This window comes from Mustela erminea, chromosome 10 (genome assembly GCF_009829155.1).
Source record: "Mustela erminea isolate mMusErm1 chromosome 10, mMusErm1.Pri, whole genome shotgun sequence".
NCBI classification, from domain to species: Eukaryota; Metazoa; Chordata; class Mammalia; order Carnivora; family Mustelidae; genus Mustela; species Mustela erminea.
Window position 1 is genome coordinate 26,626,186 of NC_045623.1, and position 20,524 is coordinate 26,646,709.

The 20,524-nt window shown below is 36.1% G+C and overlaps 1 protein-coding gene across 2 annotated transcripts in view; it reads left to right on the forward strand.

Moving 5' to 3' along the window:
• The first annotated feature begins 5,697 nt into the window (after positions 1-5,697).
• Positions 5,698-20,524, forward strand: part of DPYD (dihydropyrimidine dehydrogenase) — an 831,093-nt gene continuing 816,266 nt past the window's right edge. The window contains exon 1 of one of the 2 annotated variants that reach the window (XM_032302714.1): positions 5,698-5,877. In XM_032302714.1, the coding sequence (XP_032158605.1) occupies positions 5,839-5,877 (39 nt within the window). In that variant the 5' untranslated portion in view covers positions 5,698-5,838. The remainder of the gene's footprint in view (positions 5,878-20,524) is intronic. The other variant, XM_032302713.1, reaches the window with a different exon arrangement.

Genomic DNA, 20,524 nt, shown 5'->3' on the forward strand with positions numbered 1-20,524 from the left:
GAATGCTTTTGATCTCTTCTTTTTTGTCTTAACTTTGTCTCTCGGATCTTAGCAGCAAGGGCAATTACTTAAGAAGTCCTTCACTGATTTCCCAGGTCCCTCTGCTATAACAGTCCTCTATTTTACGTTGATACTGTTATTCACAGTAAATATTATATTACTGTGTGATTACTTGACAAATGTTCACCTCATCTAAATCATCTGCAAGCTGCATGAGCACAGAGTTCACTTATATTTTGCTCACCATGGTATCTTTAGTTTTTGTTATTGTAACTAGTGCATATTGGGCACACAGTTGTTTGTGATATTAATAAATGGATGAACAAATACAGAAATATATCAGCACACTGAAATAAATAAGACTTTATTATGGGAGTCAATTTTTCTATGTTCAGACATGTGGATAATTAAGTGCATTTTACCTGAGATATATTCTATCAGTTAAATAACATACAGTGGTGAAAATGTAGCTTAGGTCCCTTAAGTAGTGGACTATGAGAAAGAAATGTACATGCAGGAAGTTTCTTGGGAAGGGCTGTCTCAAGGAGGACTTCTGGAGGTGGGAAATGAAGCAGGATGGATAGAAGGAGAAGCTGAACTCTATTGCAATCTCAACGAAAGTCTCAGATGATCCCTCAAGGGACCTCTAAAGTTGAGATGGCCCCTCAAAGATGTCTTGAATAGAGGCAAGTGCCAGGCATTTATAGCCCTGCATCAGTGGATTATTGGATAATCCACTGGTATCATTGGATACCTGCTACCCTGGGCAGAGATATGATCCTTAGGTGAATGTCTCTTTAGACAGAGGCATTTTCCAAAGAGGGACCTAACAGAGAGTTATCAACCACCAACACCCCCAGCAGTTGTGGGAATTTGTATCTCAGCTCTGAGTGGATTGGGCAGAAGGAGGGAGATATGTGAGGCACAGCACTGGCATCCAATATAGATGACCAAAAGGAATAACTGTGAATAATTTATATCAAGGTTCTATCTCAATCCCAAATACAGATGTGCTCAAAATTACAAAAGAATAAAATTCCAGCAAGATGGGGCACCTGGGTGGCTCAGTGGGTTAAAGCCTCTGCCTTCGGCTCAGGTCATGATCTCAGGGTCCTGGGATCGAGCCCCGCTTTGGGCTCTCTGCTCAGCGGGGAGCCTGCTTCCCTCTCTCTCTCCCTGCCTACCTCTCTGCCTACTTGTGATCTCTGTCTGTCAAATAAATAAAATAAATAAAATCTTAAAAAAAAAATTCCAGCAAGAAAACAAACTGACATCTTTAAATGACAGTTGCTAGAATTATGGTAACTTTTGATGTTGAGAGAAAAGCCCAAAGAAAAGTCTTCAAGGTAATAAGGTAATATTCATTCTAGAGGATATTTTTTCCCTACTTTAAGTCAGATAACTCTATCAACCTCCTATTCACACTGCATTTTACCCAAAGTCATTCATGGTGAATCATGAGCCAATGATGCTTTTCTAGAATGTGAGAATATATCTTTAAATTTTTAATATTTAACTAACATTACATGGCATTTTACAAAATACAATCACATAAATTTAACATTTAATTCTTATAATAACCCCATTTGGTTAGACCACTTACTCAAAAATCACTATATGACAGTGTGTGTTTTGAACTAGTGGCTTAAATTTTGTGATAACAAGGGCAATGTCTGTAATATATAGTGAGGTATCACTCATGCCTATCACAGTGCCTGAAATAGCACTCAATAAACAATCATTGAATAAACTTCTGACAGAGATTTGTAGTTTCTGTGTTAGCTGTGTTTTTTTATGGCATTTTGATAGATATGCATATATGTAGCACCCATGTGTATTATGTGTGTATGGTTATAAAGGATACATGGTATATCTAGTTGAATAAATTATACCAAGTTTATTCCATATAATATGAACTAACATATACATTATGGTCTCTTTGAGTAGGAACACTAGAGATTTTTGACCCAGCTGATTTTTAATCATTATCTTGGTCAGTTTGGATAGGAGTTAATCTGGCCTTAAAAAAATCAGATAGGTAAGATAAGTCTCACGATTAAAGTTTCACTTTTTGGGGGGGAAAACACCCTCCGTGGAGTGTCTGGGGAAAAAAAAAATGCTTAATGCTAGACTACAGGGGAAAAAATAAAACATATGGAAATCTGCATTTTTATTGTGTTTCTAAATTTGTGGTATTGTATAACTTTTCCGATATGAAATATGATTCATAACTTTCATTCTGATTACGGTAATAATAATCATCATAATAATATTCATTCGTGTAATGTAAACTATTAGGCTGAAATGCATTTTGGTGAATTTGTACACTATTAGATGAGCTGTCTCTCCAAAGTCTACAAAAAAATTAATGTGTAACACCTGATATTTGACTGTGCTTCCAGATGGAGGGACAGCTTGACAAATGCCATCATAATTTACAACTTTTTAAAAAGTGTGGTGTGAATGCATTTGCAGTAAGCTTTAAACAGCTTGGATTACTTACAGGTACAACTGTTTAATGTGGAATTTCAATGGATTTAAAGTATTATTAGATTCAATCACTGATCACAGAATATAGGTGTGGCATGTGAGCAACATGATTAAATCCTTTAATTACATATCTTAGTACCATGTACATCTCTTTGGTGAGGTCAGGGGGGATTGTAAAATAGCATTTGAATTTTATATTTGATTATTGAGTGCACTGAAGAAGCTCTTACCCTAGAAATACAGCATATTTTGAACTTATCCTATGGTGGTTTAGGAGAATAATAATCACAAAAGGCGAATATGGAAATACAGTATCTAACTCTTAAGGATAGCGTGGACACTTGTATCCATATAAAACTAAAACATGGATTGCTAACTGAAAAGATTTGTAGTAGAGTGCAGTCTAAAAGAGCATCTAAGTCTCTATCTCTGGTGGTTAGAAATTTGACTATTGAAGCTCTCTGGTTAAATTGGAGAAGGAACCATATACATTATAATTAAATACATCGTTCACATATTTATGTTATATAGGTATATGTGCATATACCCTTTTTCTCTCCTCCATATATGTGTATGTATGCACATATATACGTGTGTATATGATAAGTACTATTATATATACTTTAAAGTATTATTAAACATATATAATACATATATAGCTCATATATAATATATATGATATATTATCATATATAATGAGCTATATATGTATTATATATGTTTAATAATACTTTAAAGTATATATAATATATAAATATACAAAGTACATATAATATGAGCTATATATGTATTATATATATAATATATAATATAATAGCTCATATATAATACATATATAGGATATAGATGGCTTTGGAGGTAGGTAAGGTATAGCTGAAGGAAGAGGCAGGAACATTTTACTTTGGAACATTACTTCATGGAAAGGAAAGTAGTTAGTCTGACACATTTTAACTATAAATTCTTTGATAGATATTGTGATTTACTTTTCAGGAATAAGTGGGATGTTGAGAAAAAAACATGGTAAGGTGAAACTAAAGCTTCTGAAATGAACTGCTTAATGCATAAACCACTTTCAGGATCTATTGTGTTCATTCAATCAGCAAGTGTTCTTGGTCTCTTATGCTGTAGTCCTGGGCTGGGAGCTGATTATCTGGTAGACAACCAAGTCAGACATGAGCCTCTCTTCCTGGAGCGTACATTCTACATGGAAGAGAGTTATTAAACAAGTCACGCTGAAATAAATATGCAAATAATATTTGATAGGACTATGACAAAAAAACCCACAGGTGTTAAAAAAAGAGAACAACAGAGACAGGGTGAGTCTAATCTTGTTGATTGGATGGGTCAGGGAAGCCTTCTTTGAGACCTAAAGGATGAGTAGAATAGAAAGAATCCTCCAAGTGGAGGGCATGTGCAAAGGGAAGAGAAATGGTTGGAAGAAGGGAAGGTTACTTTGTGGTGGAACTTACGGAGTCATGGAAAGAATGGCCGTAGGCAAGGCTGGAGAAGGGTAGAGAGGTTATTAAGAGGTCACTTAGGAGTCTGTGTTTTCTTCTGACTGCAGAGCAAACCACTGAAAGATTTATACAGTCCGTGTGTGTGTGTGTGTGTGTGTGCGCATAATACAAGTCAACTAATACTTTTAAAAACTTAGTCTTGAGTGGAGAAGGAAAAGACTAGAAGCTGGAATACCAATAGCTTGGGCCTTGGTGGATGTGTTGAAGATGGAGAGATGAACAAATATTCCTTAGGAGGCTAAATCTTAAGAGCTTGGGGTTGGATAAAATGTGGGAGAAAACATGATTCTAAGGTTTCTATAGTTGTTTTTTTTTGTTTGTTTGTTTGTTTTTTTTTTTTTAGTAATACTATTTGATTTAAGAAAATGCATCCATTCTCTATCTAGTAAATTCCAGGTTCTGCAAGGTAATCTAACAGTTCATTTAAAGAAGTCTTCCCAAACCATTCCAGGTGGTGAGCACCCACACCCTAGTTATTCTGTCCCTTTCCTCTTTTATCTTCCAAGCAGGCAACACTGTTTCTTACTATTTTGCTTGTTTACTCCGAGTATAATTTCCATGAGAGTGATGTATTTCCTGAAGACAGATTATAATCTATCCAGAATATCTAAGGCGGTATTGGGTACACTGAAAATGTTCAATAAATATTTGTTGAATGAAATGATGAACGAACTAATGAAAGAATACGATATGAAGGAAATACCTAAATCCAAGGTTCTTGCAATCAGCCAAGAGGATTAAGAAGTCTGATAAAAGCCTCACTAGAAGTAAGTAGGTAGTGTTTGGGAGAAGAGGGTACGATTTATCTATCTCACCAGGAGAACTGAAGGAAGTCTGAAAACATATACTCAAAGATGAGTGGATTGAGACCGTCCCTAAACGAGAATCACTCCCCTCTCCACAGCAAGCTCTGCAACAAAACATAAAGCACTCTTCAAAAGAGCCTCACATTCTACAAATATATATATATATATATAGATATATAGATATCAATATATATATTGACATGACCATCATATATATATGACATGACCATTTCCTTTAAATATATATATATAGAATATATATATATTCTATATATATATGGTAAATAGCCCTTACAAAGGATTGTCCTGCAAAAATACAACCTTGATTCTGTACCACCTACATCGCTTACTACTTGCCACTTCTGGCTGTAGAAATTTTGCTCGCCTCCCTCAGCCCCACTGTAACCCTGCCCCGCTCTCACGCCCGGGCTTTGGCTACTCTCATGAGACCCGCGCCCTTGCCTTCTCCCGCCTATTTGTTGGATGAATGGAGGAACGTTTGTTTACTACCTCATCCCTGATGAGTTCCAGAAGATACAGCGGCCCATAAGCCAATGTTTCTGCACCTCGCGGGGTTCGTGCGGAAGGAAAGAAAAGGAGCGATTTGTTACTGAGAGCACCAACTGCTTTTACCTTTCGTCCTGTGGGTCTCTCCCATCTGGCCCCCGCCTATCAAGCTCAGGCTTTAACAGTTTAGAGAGCATAGGTCAGTCCCGGGAGCACGCGCTCCCTCCTTCCCTTCCAGCCGCGGGTGGAAGAAAAACAAGCCTCCAGCTTGGGGGATGGGCCGGGCTCCTTTCCCCTTGGCTCCGCGGGGCAGTGCGGAGCGCCGAGAGGCGCGGGGCCGAGCCCGCAGCCCCGCCCCGGGGGTGGGGCCTCCCGACGCCCGCCCCGCCCCCTCGCCGCCGACCCTCTGCTTCCTATTTACTCTGTCGCTACGGCTGGCGGTCACTTCGCTCTCTGACTAGAGCCGGAGGACGCTAGGAGGGTCTGTCACTAGGAGATTTGAGGCTGTGAACACTGCCATGGCCCCCGTGCTTAGCAAGGACGCGGCGGACATCGAGGTACCCACTGCGTGCGGGGTCCCGTGGGGCGGGAGGGGGGCCCAGCGGGCGGGTGCGGGGGAGGGCGCCGGGGTCGCTCGGGAAAGGGGAGGAGACGCGGGAAACTTTGCCTTCGCGGGAGGTCTGGGGGGCGGGTGGACGGGCAGGGAGCCAGAGCCCAGCGTGGGCAGCGGGGGAGAGAAGTGGAGGGGTCCCGCGACTGGAGGGGGTACCGTTTGGGTTGGGACCTGGGTTTACTTTGGAGGGGATTAAGGAAACCTGTCGTGTCCTGCCCGGAATGGCATGACTTAGAGGCACAAGAGTTCAGTGAGGCGGAGTCTGGAGGATAGGAGCCCCCATTTCCCTTCGAGTCTACCCCGACACTTACCTTTTCTCGCCCCCCCCCACCCCGGTTTGCGTTTCCTGGCACCTGTCTGCTGCCCCCACTTCAACAGATGAATCCTGAATAATGGCAAAGGTGGAGCATAGAAATAAAGGAGATCTGTGTGTCAGCTATTCTAGCAGTCCCCGCTGGCCAGTGTTGCTTATGAAATTATTTAACACAGGAATGGAACAAAGTATTGAGAACACGAAAAATGCAGTGCTGTCAGAAAAACAGAAACGAGCTGTATTTTTCTCTCTTTTCAACGTTTTTTGATTCCCTCTTGCACTGTTTCTGTAAAATGTCATCTTTCTTCCTGGGAATAAGGTCCTACCTGGAGTGACATGACCATTTCCTTTAAATTCTCCCTAAGATCTTTATGTGTGAAATGAGAAGGATTTAATTATAAACAGTGATTTTAGAACTACTAATCCAGCTCAGCATTTGTGAGCTAAGATAAACTGCTTCTTATTTTTTTGTTGTGTTATAAGCCTTTTTTTTTTTGTCTCTCCCCTTGCTGATAAAATGTGTGTATGTGTATATGTGTATATTTTCTCTGTTTTTCTAAATGACACAATTTTTCTCTAGTCAGTTCTTTTCAGTGGCTTAAGTAAAAGTTTAAAACCACCTGTTTGCAGAATAGCTGCTTTTGCCACATTTTCCCTCCGTCATTGATTGAAGTAACTTTGTGTTCTCTTTGGGAGATAGTGAGTAGTAGTGTTTTCTCCCCACTCCATTCATTGGTTTGGGAAAAATCCATTTTAATAAAAAGAGTCAAATTACATTGTAGTGATCTGTTTGTTTAATTTATTTGTGGTTTCTTTGGTGGATAGTTTACTATTTCGAAAATATTGATGGATAAGATATATTTGACCCAATATTTATTTAGTGTGTTTAGGGTAAAAGATACTTGATTTATGTCATGGTCCTTTTTGGTCCTTACTTTGACTTAACCAAATCCTTTCCTTTCCTTTCTCTTTTCTTTTCTTTCTTTTTCTTTTTCTTTCTTTTTTTTTTTTAAACTAGCTAAATAGCAAACTTGACAGCATTCAGACAGTACTGATTTTAGAGAATAGAGTGTCAGAGGGCAGGTGGCTTTTGGCTTTTAGAATGGTGTGTAATTTGCTTAACTGATTTCTTTCTCTGTATTTCTCCTGCAGTTGTCTTTGAAATCAGTTCTTAACCAGATAACTGTAAGGAAAAGATGCCAGTAAAACATTAAATGAGTGGCTTAGTTTTGTATGTGTTTGAACCAAGACTGTTTGAAAAATCCAAACCTTCTCATTCACCTCAATCTTAATCTAATCTTAATCTAAAAGATTAATCTGTATGATATTACTTATAATCTAGAATGGTGGTATTTAAAGTTTTTCAGCTTTTATGTAGTTCATATATGCAACACATTTTAATCAGTAATATCTTTCATTATACATAGTACCTTCCTTTTCTCTCAAAGTAATACCTGTGATTTATGAGCTAGAGTACCATGAGAGAGCGTGAAATTAATCATTAAAATATAATGCAGTGGGGAAAAATACTTTAAGCCTAAAGGAACACAATCAAGCATAGAGGTCTCAGTTGATCCTATTGATTCACCAAGTTCATTTTTGTTTGAAGAATCAGAATGAATTATGAAAGCTCAGTTTTCTATTAAATTTGAATGCATACATTGGATTTGCCTTCCTTGAATGAATTCATTAATACCATTGTCTAGAGATTAATCTGTGACCGTTGCTCTAGTCTCAAGTACATAGAGTAATCTTAAAAAAAACAAAACAGTATGAAACAAAGTACATATTCACTTGATAAATGTGAAAGGAACAGAAGGTGATGTTGACAAGCTTCTATAATAGTGATTTAATTTTCCCCATAAGCTACCTACAGAATCTCAGGTTTCAGTGAAGCAGCCAAGAAATATCTTTGTTTCTGAGGAAAAAAGTTACTGAGATATACAAAGTTGCTTTGTGTGTTCACACCATAATTTCTAGCTTCAATTACATATTACATCAGGGCTTGAAGGATTGGGAACATGAAAAAAATCAGAACGTCACCAAATCCCAAAACTGGAATATTTCAGGCTGGAAGATAGGCGTAACAATGATGCATTAGTAAGTAAGTAATATATTAGACAATAAAACCTCACTCATGTACTCAAAAATTGTCATTGTAGTAATTGTAGAAGCTGTATGAGAAGCGAAGGTTTGGGGGTTGCTTGGGTGACTCAGTCCGTTAAGCATCTGCCTTTGGCTCAGGTCATGATCCTGGGGTCCTGGGATCTAGTCCTGCATCCAGGCTCCAGCAGGGCTCCCTGCTCAACTGGGAGTCTGCTTCTTACACTCCCTCTGACCCTGCCCCTTGTCCTGCTCTCCTATGCACATGCCTGTTTTTTTCTGTCTCAAATGAATAGATAAAAAATCTTAAAAAAAAAAATTAAGGTTTTTGCTTTTGTACTTGCTTTTTTGTTTGTTTGTTGGTTTGTTTTTTTCCCCTGACATATTAATGTGATTCAAACCACAGGATCTGGAGCGAAGTGTCTGGGGTTGAGGTCTAATTTAACTCTTTTTAGCTGTGTGATTCTGGGCAAGTTACTTAGCTTCTCTGAGTCACATTAGCATAATCTGTTAATTAAAATCACAATAGAAAAGACAATGAGTGTCACAAATTGACATCTTGTTAGGAAAAAGGACAAATGTTAAACAAATAAGAATATGAAAAAATACCCTGGGAAAATCACTGACCATGAATAATTAGCATTCTAAAGTTCATTAATAGTAGCTATATACTTTAAAAGTCATTGTACTTTATGGAATTAGTTTTGGGATAAAGCTGAATTTTGTCTAGGTGATTTGAATAACAGTTCTCCTTGGAAGGTTTCAAAGAATATTGATACCCAATGTTGATCACTTTCCTTGACTTCATCATTAGCTTCATAGTATTTCATTTAGTTTGAATTGATAACCAGTATAATATCAATATCTCCCCATTTAAAATCAAGTAAGAATGATTCTGGAAGAATGGACTGTGTTCAACATCTTGTTCCTCTCCACCGATGTGGATCATTGAGAATAGACTATGAAAGAATAGTTAAAGAAAAATGTATATAGCCACAGGAGGCTTTTAATTTTTTAAATAACAGTAATTTTGGTAAATATTTACAGCCAAACTAAATTGCTACCTACCACGCTAATGCTTTCCCAATCACAAGTCAAGGTCCATTCCTTGAATTATCAGTTAGCGAGTATCAAAGGGTATAAACTCATTTCACATTTACCCTCAATCAAAAAAGGATTTCAGTCTGTTGTCTACAGAATCACAGTGCATTTCAAGTCAAATAGAAATAGTTTCTGAATTACTTATACTCTGGCTTCCTTTTGAGAAGATAATTAAGAAGTTTTTGTTTATTAAGAAAATAAACTCATAAAATGGTGGATTTGTAAAATGGGAAAATAAAGGAAACAACTTGGAGAAAGTTCATTTTAAGGAGCATTTTGAGAAAAGGGAAGGTATGGGTTATGAATTAATTGGTAGAGATGGAGCAAGGTATTTCAGAGTACCCTTTATCATAACTGCTTTTGTATTAGGGGGGTAGGGAGGGTGGTGGATCCAAAGGAGAGAATAAAGATTCAACTTTGCAGAAGTTACAGTTATTTATTTAAAATTTTTAATGTTTTTTATTCAGTGTATAAGTGACAGTTTTTTTCTTGTCTCCTTTCTTTTATTGATTGGGCACCACTGATCTATGGGAATGCTATCTTGACTTGCTAAGGCTTTTAAATTTTTTTTAATTTAACTTTAAGCCTGTTTTATGAGTTTGAGTTGTTAAAAATTGCTTGTCCTCTGTTCTGTGGACCATACTTAAAGTATTTCTCTTTCTAAGGAATTTATCTTGGCAGTAAAAATGTGTCTCATTATGTGATTAGGGAAGTTACTTCATTCCAAATGATAGCTCCTTGCAGTTTTAAGGTACATTTACCTGTGTAAGCATGGCCATATGTATATTTTAGTACATTAAAAAAAAAAAAATCTACCACCTGCACACTGATTCAGTGACCAATTTTAGAAGTTTAATTAAAAACTGTGAGATTAATGACTAATGATGAATCTTTCACTAGGGAAATTTTTACATTGGATCTGCTTAATCTTAATCATAGCGGATACTCTTGTCCAATTGCTTAATTGTAAAAATGTGCTGGAATCTGGTAACCTTCTTGTTGACATTCTGGAAGAAAAATTCAGTTTTGGAAGGCTGAACATTTGCAGTAAGGAATTGATAAGAATGTGAAAGACATCTAGGGCCAAAATACTGAGATAATTGGATAATCTTTGAGCAGTGTCTTCCATTAACTATTTGAATACAGCATTTTACCAAACAGGGAACAACTCAAGAACTAAAAAATAGACTTTCCAGTAAGGTAAACTTATCTGGCCACTGTGGGAGAATTTTTAATAAGCATACACTTAAGTTATAAAATTAAAAACACTAAAATTAAAGATAATGAGACTGAAAAAGTTATAAAATAATCTGACAAAGAAAATCTGATACTTGTTATAATCCAGACTTCAGTGTGGTGATAGCAGATATTGAAAAATAGAATTGGTCATTTTTTGTGTTTTTTTTTTTTCTTTCTTAGATGTAGGTCTATAATGACAAATATGTGGTAGAAACCTTCAGTCCTTAAAACTGTAAGAAAAATTCTATGTCATTTATACCTTGCCTTAATTCAAAAATAATTAGTAAGGCATTCTAAGATTACAAATTTATCTATAGTCAGAATTTTGATTTTCAAATGTGACATGTTTACCTTCTGAGTTTCATTTGCTCTTAATCCTCTATATCAAAACAGAAGGTATTTTTTGGCCTCAAACATCAATAGTGTGGATGTTCACTGATATCCTGGAGCCAATTATACTACTGAGATAACTCTTAATAGGATTATATATTTCCTGTGGTTTATAATTATTACATCTTCCATTGCTTGACATTAAAATGTTATGCTGGTTGAGGTGAACTCAATGTACTTTTATTTTAGAATGTTCACCACAGATATCTATTTATTGATATTAGGAAGTCAGTAATTTTGTATACAGTTATTTCTTTTGTATTTCAGAAAATCAAGCTGTAGTTCATGGTTTAAAAAGAAAGCATCATAGGATTGGGAGGGAGACAAACCATAAGTGACTCTTAATCTCACAAAACAAACTGAGGGTTGCTGGGGGGAGGGGGTTTGGGAGAAGGGGGTGGGATTATGGACATTGGGGAGGGTATGTGCTTTGGTGAGTGCTGTGAAGTGTGTAAACCTGGTGATTCACAGACCTGTACCCCTGGGGATAAAAATATATGTTTATAAAAAATAAAAAATTAATTTAAAAAAAAAAAAAAAAAAAAAAGAAAGCATCATATTAAAACAGCCCCAGGTTCTAATCCTGGCTTCTTGGTTTTTGTTTGTTTGTTTGTTTTTGTGATTGTGGTCAAGTTCTTTCCTGGACTATCATTTCTTCCTCTGTCAATTGGATTTAAGCTTAATTATGTCATGCAATAGCTATAATGATTAATTAGTGTCCCCTATACAACCAACCAGTGCCTTAGACAGCATATGTCACATAAAGTGTATGTTTTTTAAATGGCAGTACTTCTTTTAAATATCACTACTGCATGTATCATGTGTATTGTGTAAGCATCATTTGGCTGGAATTTTATTCAACTCCAGAAATTAAGTAGTGGTATCAAAGTCTGTTAAAATATGTAAGGGAGGGGGCTAATGAAGATAAAAAGAATTATGATGGGAGCTCATTACAGATTCAGGAATGCTGCAGATATGTTTTATAAGAAGGTTCCTCAATTTTGTTTGTCAATATTACCAATGAGGAGGGGGAGTTTCTGAAATTCAGATTAATTAAAAAGACCCACTTCATTTTCTATTTCTATTTAAAAAATATCTTTAATGCCCTCTGTATTGCTAACCTTCTAATGTAAATGGAGGAAGATTCAAAGGAAGTATGTGGCATAGGTTTTGTTTATATATGGGATTATCCACATCTAATACACTAGGGAATAAGATTCAAATCCAGGGCTGACCGCCCTGATCCTTACTATTTTACTGCAGTATACATATGGATTCGTTTTTTAGTGTTTTTCTGGGTTGTTTTTGAGACCATGTCAGGACCAGTCCATTGGTGAAAATTATTTCTTGGTATTCTCAACTATATTTAGAAGGGTTTAGTATTACCCTTTGTTGAAAAAGTATTTCTGCACAATTACTTAAAACAAAACAAAACAAAATAACTCAGATATCTCTTCGTACAAACTGGATTAAGCTTATAATTTCTCTAAGTATACTTGCTTGAAAGATGTTCCCCCTCCCCAACTTCTAAGCATCCTTGCACATACTGTACGTTCATGAAAACTTTTTCACCGCCTAGGAAGTAAACAGTTAGAGATCAACCTATTATGCACCAGGAAATGTAAAGTGTGCTTTTTCTGAAAGATGACTCAAGTATTAAACTTTTTTATACTAGGTTATGGTAATTTTATTTCTTTGAGAATTTCAGCTTGGTTGTATAATAGCATTCTTACTATCCTCTACCTCTATCATAATAATTAAAGAGACAATCTGTGTTCCTACCTCCCAGGTGCTTGGAAATTGATATTATGAGTGCTTATGAATGTCCCCTTGAGGCATTGCTGACTGGGCCACTTTGAAGAAAAATCTCTTCATCAATAATGAAGCCCCGAGGGCCACTTCTCAGGGGACCCACACAAAATTACATGTCAACTCCAGGCCTGATTTATACAGATGGTGCTCATGGATGGAGCCCTGACTGCACTTCCCCTCCTCCCATATCTTATTACCCACCACTCTGCTGATCCTCCCCACTCCCCCCACCCCTTACACTTCTCTCTCCAAACTTCATTCCCTAATTTTCAACTTGTTTTGCCCACCCACAACTGACGTGCCTGAGTAGATCTTTTATTTAATCTTTGTGAAATCCTTTGAATGATACTGAAAATCGACTATAGCAGCATGTTAAAAATTTAAAATGTTAGTATGTCTAATGTAAATGCCGTTTGAAAATCTTCAGCAAAGCAGTGGAACAGAATCTGTATTCACTGTATGTTAATTAATGCAAGTATTCTAGGATAGGATAGGGGACAGGCCTGGAAATGTGTTTGCTCTATGTGTTCAATCCCTTGCTCTCTGACGTTGTGGAAATCTTCAACCACTGTGAAGTTTGCTGACTTCTCAATGAGTTTGCAATTGATCAGTCTTTTAAGGATGGTTTGTAATAAAATATGGCAATGGTGAAATTGTTTGAAATGTGACCTGCTGAGTGATCCTATTAAGGGAATGCAGACATGGTGTTGTCATAGCTACTCTATTTTACATGTTAGGTGGGATTAAGTATACCATCTGTCCTATTATATGGAATATAATGGTATACTTACCTGATTTTTAAACTTTCTTCCTGCTTGCCTTCTTTTTCTTTTCCAATCAAACGAATGAATTTTTTTTTTTTTTAGATCTCTTCTGGGCACACAGAAAAAGTCCAATCTTTTACATACGATGGAGTTCTGTGAGGTGATCTGGAATTCATAAATTCATATTTTGTATCTCTTGCATGATTTTGTCTTTAACTAGAAATTATGATCAGAGATTCTAAAAAGGAGTTCGGAATCTTTTAGTGCTTCTCCAGTGTGTTTGTAGATTGATAACTGTCAGTGAAACCAGAATATTAAATCCTTGGGTTTCGAGCCCATAGGGGATTCAGGTTACCTTTCTCTGACTCCTTGTATCACAGTGACCTCAAAGCTTTGGGGACTTTCAGATATTCCTACATGACAAATATTGGGGAGTGCTGGAGTAGAATGCTTAAAATTCTCATGCTTCAAAGAAAGCTATTCAGTTCTTCTCACAGATCCCTAGGGTTAAATAAACCACTGCAGCTTTCATAACAAGATGCTTTTGGGGGGGAAGGTTAACTTTTATACATTTTTTTTTTCATTCTTCTGATTTAATTTTTAAAGTTTTTTTTCATGATCATTACAGGAAAAAAAATGCCAAAAGTGAAAAGTAGACCCCAAATGTACATAGTCACACCATCCAAAACAGCCTTGCTAAATAATTTAGTGTTTTTCTTTCCTATGCATAAGGAATAGTTTTTTCCTATTTTCCCTAAACTAAAGAACTATTTTTCCTAAACAGTTTTTATCAGATTGAGTTTTATATTTGCTTCCTTCTCCAATCAGAACTATTTCCCCTGATTCATACTACTTTTAAAATAGTTTTAAATAGCACTGTGAGATTCCATGGCATGAAGATACCAAAACTTATTCAGAACTCTCCTTTATGATCAGAAATTTACTTTGTTTTAGTTGTTTATAATAATGCTTCAGTATTTCTTTTCTTAAGACATTTTGCTTAAAATACATTGGAAAGGGTTAGCTTCATTGATATATAGTGCATAGTGCATTTCAGTTTGCCTTTTCCATCTACCTACATGATGCAAATGAATTAAGTGTTTTTAAAAAAAGTGTTTTTAAAAGGACAAAAGGGTCTATTATTGGATGCAAAGACAGGACAAAATGCATTTGGAACCAATTATCATTTGCTGCATCCCCCCATCACTTTCAAGGTTACAGAACACACAGGCTTCTAAATACACTTTCCTTTGATGTGGGTGTGACTTCATTTGGACTCAGTGCTTATTTGATGCTTCATTCTAGATTATGGCTTGACTGCCTGACTTTTCCGTATTTTTTTCTTCCGAGGAGAACAGGAAGAGTAAAGCTGGGTTTCAGGTTATTATTTTAAGTGGATAAATCTCAGGTTCTTATCTTCAGTGAATAAATATAACAACAACTGCAAATGTTCCAGTGTGTGAACAAAATAGAAGCTTTTATATTGTACCTGTCACCCTGTGCCCCTCCCTCTCCTTAAGCCACTCTAGCAGACCAGATTTTCGAAGTATTCTTTTACCCTAGGCCTTTGTATTAGACATATAATGTGGGGTGTGTGTGTGTGTGTGTGTGTCCATGCACGATTTCTTTTTCTTTTTCTTTTCTTTATGTACTCAAGAAGAGAAAGAAAGTGTTGACTGGCTTAATTTGGATTTGTTTGGTTAATTTGAACATGTTTTCCACATTTTAAAATAATTTGGGTTTTCTTTTTAAAAAATTTACTTTAATAGGATTTTAGTGTAAGAATAAAATTAAAGAAAAATAAAAATAAGTACAAATAAGAAAAATATAACCATCTCTGAACAAAGTGACTTTAGAGGGAACACACTTCAACTAATAAAGGCCATGTATGAAAAACCCTCAGTTAGCATCACAGTCAGTGGTGAAGAATTGAAAGCTTTCCTTTAAAATGAGGAACACGTCAAAGATGACTCCCTCTTACCACTTTTATTTAACATAGTACTGGAAGTCCTACCTGCAGCAACCAGATGGAAAAAAAGAAAAGGTACCAAATTGGTAAGTAAGAAGTAAAACTGTTATTATATGCAGATGACATGATACTAAATATAGAAAGCCCAGAAAACTCTTAGAATAAATTCATCTAGTGAAGGTGCAGGATACAAAATTAATACACTGAAATCTGTTATGTTTCAATATACTAATAATGAAGTAGCAGAAGGAGAAATTAAGAAAACAATCCCATAAAAAAGAATAAAATGCCTAGAATTAAATTTAACCAAGGAGATGAATGATCTACATTCTGAAAGCTGTAAGACACTGGTGAAAGAAATTGAAGATGGCACAAATAAGTAGACCATGCTCATGGTTTGGAAGAATTAATATTGTTAAGATGTTTATATTATTCAAAGCAATCTACAGATTCAGTATAATCTCTATCAAGATACCAGTAATATTTTTCACAGAACTTGAACAAATAATCATAAAATTTGTATGGAACTACAAAATGTCCTGAAGCACTTTTGAGAAAAAGGAAAAATAAAGCTGGAGGTATCACAATTCTAGGTTTCAAGCTCTACTACATAGCTATAATAATCAAAACAGTTTGACATAAAAATAGACACATAGGTCAAACAAAGAGAATAGAGAGCCCAGAAATAAACCCCATTTATATGTTCAATTAATCTATGACAAAAAGAGGCAAGAATACAAAATGGGGATAAGATAGTCTCTCCAATAAATGGTGATGATAAAACTGGACTCAATATGTAGAAGAATGAAACTGGACCACTTTCCATCACCATACAGAAAAATAAACTCAAAATGGATTATAGATCTAAATACAGGAACTGAAACCCTAAAATTCTTTTTTTTTTTTGTAAAGATTTTATGTATTTGAGAGAGCATGAGAGAGAGTGAAAGAGAGAGAGTGAGTGAGCTCGAGTCAGGGTAAGTGCAGAGAGAGAGAGGCAGAAGCAACCTCTCTGCTGAACAGGGAGCTTGACACAGGATCTTGATCCCAGGACCTTGGGATCATGACCTGGAAGGCAGATGCCTAACCGAGTGAGCCACCCAGGCAATCCCTAAAACCATAAAATTCTTAAAAGAAAACATAGGCAGTAATCACTTGGGCATTGGCCTTAGCAATATTTTTGTGGATCTGTCTCTTCAATAAAGGGAAATAAAAGTAAAAATAAGCAATTGGGGACTACATTAAACTAAAAAAAAAAAGCTTTTGCACAGCAAAGGAAACCATCAACAAGATGAGAAAACAAGCTACTGATTAGAAGAAGATATTTGCAAATGATATATTCAATAGGAGGTTAATATCCAGAATATATAAAGAACTCATATAACTGAAGACCAAAAATACAAATAATCAATTTAAAAATGGGCAGGTGCACCTGGATAGCTTAGTGAGTTGAGCATCCAACTCTTGATTTTAGCTCAGGTCATGATCTTGGGGTCCTGGGATTGAGCCTCAGGTCAGAGTCTGTGCTTAGGAGGGAGTCTGTTTGAAGATTCCCTCTGCTCCTCCCTCTGCTTACACATGTACGCATGTGTGTGTGTCTTTCTCTCTCTAAGGTAGATAAATCTTCAATAAAAATAAAAATGGGCAGAGGACCTAAATATTCATTTCCCCAGAGAAGACATACAGATGGCCAACAGTTAGATGAAAAGATACTCAGTATTACTAATCATCAGGAAAATGCAAGTCAAAACTACATTGAGCTATCAGAAAAACTTGAATAACTCACGTCAGTCAGAGTATCTAGTGTCAAAAAGACAAAAAATAAGTGTTGGTGAGAATGTGGAGAAAAGGGAACCCATGTGTGCTGTTGGTGGTAAATTGGTGCAGCCTCAAAAAATTAAAAATAGAAATCTTGTGTGTTTCAGTAAGTCCACTTTGAGAATTTATCCAAAGAAAATGAAAACACTAACATGAAAGTATATATGCATCCCTATGTTCACTGCAGCATTAATTATAATAGCCAAAACATAGAAGCAATCTAAGTGTCTATCAACAGTTGAATGGATCAAGAAGTGGTATATATACACACAATAGAATACTACTTAGCTGTACAAAATAATTAAATCTTGCCATTTGCAACAACATGGATAGACTTAGTGGGCATTATGCTAAGTGAATAAGTCAGACTGAAAAAGACAAATACCATTTGACTTCACTTATATGTGGATTCAAGAAGACAAGACAAATGAACAAAAACCAGAAATAGACCCATAAATAGAGCAAACTAGTGGCTGCAGGGGCCCAGAGAATAGGGGATAGGCACAATAGGTGAAGGAGATTAAGAGGTACAAACTTCCAATTATAAAATCAATTAGTCATAAGGAGGAAAAAAGTACAGACTAGGGAATATAGTCACTAATATTGTAATAAACTTGTATGGTGACAAATGGTAAATATACTTATGGTGAGCATTTCGTAATGTACATAACTGTTGAATCACTATGCTGTACATCTGAAACTCATGGTACTGTAAGTCAGTTAAACTTCAATAATAAATGAAGTACACATATGTACAAAAGAAAAGTAGAAATAAAACAGATTTTAAGAAAATTAGATGCTAATTATTTATAAAGTCACAACAAAATCAATACTCCTTTGGAAACATATAAACCACTAAAATTAACTTCAGGTAAATTCAGAATTAGCAATGGACTAGTAGGCTTGTTCTATTACAGTATTTATTATAATATAATATGTAATGGAGCATTACTATTTATTGTATTTAAAATGGACTTGTAGCACAGATTGGTTAAGAATGTAGACTCTGGAATTAAAGTGTTAATGTTCATTGTATCCTAGTTGTACCACATTTTCGTTTTTGACATTGGCAAGTAACTTAACTTTCTGTGTTTTAATTTCCTCATCTGTCCAGTGGAGACAGTGGTAGTACCTCTATCATGGGATAGTTGTATGGTTGAAGGAAATACTACATATTCATCATTTTTAATAGTGTCAACATATAGCAAATACACAGTTAACATTAAATATTAAAATACTTATGTTGCTGGCTGAACTGGGGAGACCCCTAGCCCTGAGGCCTTGATCCAGTCTATCCCAAAGATGTCCCTGAATGCTCTCTATCTCCTCATGAGAATTCGAGGACGGACACAACACTGAATGAGAGACACATGTGGGGAAAGTATTAAGCGAGAAGTATGCTCTCAAGATGTGAGAACATGCAGTGGAGTGAAAGAGAGCTGTGGGCCCAGAGGTTTGGGTTTCATTTTTTATTGATGGTTGTTAACAAGGGTGTGGAATATTCATTTTTTGGGGTGGGGATTTCCTGGAAGCAGGGTTTAGCCTTTCCTTCCTTATTTTGCTTGGCTTTCTGTCCTGCTTTGTCAGCCATCTTGGGCCTATCCACTTTGATCCAGTTTCTTGTGACTTTGTTTTGGAGTGCTGCCAGGATAGGCGTCTGACTTTCCCAATAGCTGGCCATGACTTTTTGTGGGCCTCCAGGCATCATGTTAGAGTCTAACTAACTGCCTCTAATACTGATAATGGCTACCGATTGTCTTTTTGACTCCAGTGACCTATGTCTTTGATCATGAGGTTTTAATCTTTTAAATACAAATTTTTTTTTTTATGTATTAAGAAATATTATTAATTTCTTACTATGTGCTGGAAACTAGTCCAGAGTTTTGGAAGCATACCTGCAAACAAGATAGAAAAGATTTCTGTTCTCAGTAAAATTGCAATGCAGTATGAAAATAAAGGACAGTAAAAATTTCAAAGTGTATCATAATTATAGATAGTATCATGAAATTTTGTAAAAGTAAATCACAATAATATGATGCAGAATGACTGGTGGGGCCTCCTTTATTTGGGATAGTCAGAGAAGGCCTCCTTGTGGAGGTGACACTTCAACTTAAACCTTAAACTTAGGAGAAGGAGTCTGCCGTGGCTTTTGAGGAACAAAGAAAGAAAATTAAAGAGGCTGGACTAGACTTAATCTGAGGGTCAAAAAGAAATAACAGATGTATGAGATACAGGTGTTGTATTTAATGACATTAAGTTTTAAATCCCTAATAGATACCAAAGTAAAGAAATTAAATAGGCCACTGGAAATGAGTATCTGAAGGTTAGTAAAGAAATCCTATTTAGAGATGGAGAGTGGGGGATTATTGATACAAAAATGGTGCTTAAAATCCTGGGACTGAGTAAAATCACTTAGAGACAGTGTAGCTAGACAAAAAGTTGGTGATTTAGGCATTTAGAGGAAGAAAAAGTAGCTAGGAGTCTGTGGTATTACAGAATACAAAGGAGGAGGAAGATGGTGGTATTGTCAATTCTTTATTGCTGTTGAGAGGGAAGAGGAGGGTGTGAAAGTTCTCTTGTAATTTGATGGTATGGAGAAATTGTGAATTTAATAATAGCTATTGGAAAAAGAAGTCCAGTTGGAACAGATTGAGAAGGGAACAGGAGATAAAAAAGTGAAATAGTGATACTAGAAAACTAGTTCAGCTCCACAGTGGAACACAGAAAGTGGGACGTAGCGGGAGTGGGAGAATAGAGCATGCACATATGCTAATGAAAGAGATCCAATAGAAGGAGACACCATTGTTAAAAGACACAGAAGGGGTAATTATTTGTATAAAGGGATTCTTTTGGTGAGATGGAATAGGATTGATAAATTTAAGCATTAAGAGTCAGATGAATGGCAGAGAGGTGCCAAAGTGGGTGTTCCCATCTGATGGTTTTTAGTTTCTCAGTAAGAGTGTTAGGCAAAATCATTAACTGAGGGTAAGAGGAAAACAACATGTAAATTTGAAAAATAGATGAAAGTATGAATAAACTTTCTGGAAAGTGGAAGTATGAAAATAATAAGGAACTATAGTAA